General features: G+C 38.2%; 1 protein-coding gene across 1 annotated transcript; it reads right to left on the bottom strand.

Moving 5' to 3' along the window:
* Positions 1–2048: 2048 nt before the first annotated feature.
* On the bottom strand, positions 2049–2537 carry LOC102751766 (olfactory receptor 4N2; the record flags this gene model as incomplete). Its single annotated transcript, XM_006756769.1, has 1 exon — positions 2049–2537. A coding segment is annotated over one exon (489 nt), but the record flags the coding sequence as incomplete, so codon positions are not given.

Consider the following 2537-nt stretch of genomic DNA (forward strand, 5'->3'; position numbering starts at 1 on the left):
GAAAACATTAAAAGTATCTACATTAACTATGCCTAATTCTGAATAGAGTGGTTAATATATGTTCCCATGTACTACTACTAGCAACCAGAGGAACTTATGAAAGTCATACCTCAACATATTTACACATATGAATATAAACACTACAGGCACGCGCGCACGCGCACACACACAAGGCGGGGGTGGGGGAGGAAGGGGGAAATGAACCCTACACAAAATTTTAATTAAAAAATATTTTATTAGATCTCCAATTAGCTTCTCTGTTTACTTCTTTTCTACATTGAGACAGCCATTTTTCTCAACATTGTTCCATTATCTGCCTATAAAAATACACTCAAAATGATAGTCAAGAGCCCTCTTCTTGTGAATTTTATAAGCTCACTCAGACTGGTATTTCATGATGTATTTGCGTTTAATAATATCTCTAAGACATCAGAGGATTTTTGAAGGGCTTTGCAATTGAAGGTTATAGGCTCTTCCATTCTCACACATTGGCTCTGGATCATCATCTTGATCCCATCCCAGTTCTGTGGCTAACGTGGTGGCATTTTTCCGACAACAGATAGCAAAGATTGTAGGCAAAACCACTGTCTTGATAGTCTAGGTTTTGTATTGTTCTAGAAGTCCTCTCTGGATGCCCAGCATACTGTATGTTCTTCCGGACTTTTCAACTATTTTGTAAGCACAAAACTGTGTATATTAAATCATACTGTGTTTAAAATAACTAGGATGCAAAGCTTCCTGACTGGTTCATTAAAGAACTATCATCATTATACTCAGTGTGAAATCAACAGAGGATGAGATCAACAAATAGCTATGAGTCATAAAAATCTTCTAGAAGTAATCATGACATTCGGGAGAAAAGAAAGTGAAATGTTTCCATCACCTTTTCACATAAAAATGACCAGCTTACCCTAACCGGTTTTGCTCAGAGGATAGAGCGTCAGCCTGCGGACTAAAGGGTACCAGGTTTGATTCCGGTCAAGAGCATGTACCTTGGTTGTGGGCACATCCTCACTGGGGAGTGTGCAGGAGGCAGCTGATCGATGTTTCTCTCTCATCAGTGTTTCTAACTCTCTATCCCTCTCCCTTCCTCTCTGTAAAAAAAAATCAATTTTATATATATCCTGTAAAAAATATCCTGTAATAAATATCCTGTATTTATTACAGGAAATATCCTGTAAAAAAAATGACCAGCTTTCTTTTCCCTTTCTCTAATTATGGGGAAAATATATTTATAAACATAATTTCCCCATTGGTAGGTTTACTTTTGTGAGGATGCAAAACACAAAGTTTATTATTATATTATTATTTATTAGTTATTGTATTTTTTTCCAAATGAGGAACTGAAAAATCTACTTTTGCTCCACCCTTATTGATATTTGCACAGAATTACGTGTTTACAGCCCTAAGTAATTTATAAAACTATATTAGAGAAATCACTGTTGCTTCAAACCTTAGAATGACATCATTATTATTACAAAAAAGTCACTCTATACTCAGTTTATAGACCCATATGTATGTTATACACCAGCAGTATCTCTAACTTTATCTCTAATTGTTTACACATTCACTTATTATATACCAGTCAATTTGAATTTTGTTGTGTTTCTTAAATATACCTAGTTCCTACTATCTTCAGATTGTTGCACTACCCGTTTCCTCTGCCTAGAATGCTCTGCCTGTAGATATTTGTATGGTTTGCCTTTTTGGATATCAACCAAAATATTACCTCCTCAAGAAGACCTGTCTTGATAAACTGAAAGTAAACTGATTACCCCCTCCCACTTCACACTCTCTATAAATTTTTCAGGACAGTATTCTTCCTGAAACCATGCTATTTATTTTCTATCTTAATGGCTGTCTATTTTCACCAGAAGTAACTTTAGGAGATCAGTAACTTTACTTATCTCAATAACTCTTTCTCCAGTGCCTAGAATAGTCTGACAATGGGAGATGCTCAATAAATGAAATGTTTTGGGAATGTATACATTAATTTCAGAAGAAATTCTCCAGTCTTGATTTTCATATTCTTCCCTTCCTCCCTTTCATCAGGCTAAGTGCTGATTAAGCAACCTCTTCATGGAAGCTTTTATTTCCTGATTGCGAAGAGTATAAATCACAGGATTCAATAAAGGGAAGATCACAGTGTGGAAGAGAGAAACCACTTTGTCAGCTGGGAAGGCTCTGAAGGGGCGAGTGTAGATGAAGATGGCAGGTCCAAACATGATAAGTATAATAATGACATGAGTAGTACAAGTGGACAGGGCTTTGTTCTTCCCCTCAGAGGACGACCGATGTACCCGACAGATGATGACTGCATAGGAGACCAGAAGGCCCAGGAAGCACATGAGGGTGAGCAGGCCACTGTTGAAGACCATCAGGAGCTCCACCACAAAGGTGTCTGTGCAGGCCAGCTTGATGACCTGTGGCACATCACAGAAGAAGTTATCCAGTTGGTTTGGGCCACAGAAGGGCAAGCGGAGGATGAGGGCCACCTGAATGATGGAGTGGACAAAGCCTCCCAGCCCCAGAGCCAG

This window comes from Myotis davidii, unplaced genomic scaffold (assembly GCF_000327345.1).
Source record: "Myotis davidii unplaced genomic scaffold, ASM32734v1 scaffold594, whole genome shotgun sequence".
NCBI classification, from domain to species: Eukaryota; Metazoa; Chordata; class Mammalia; order Chiroptera; family Vespertilionidae; genus Myotis; species Myotis davidii.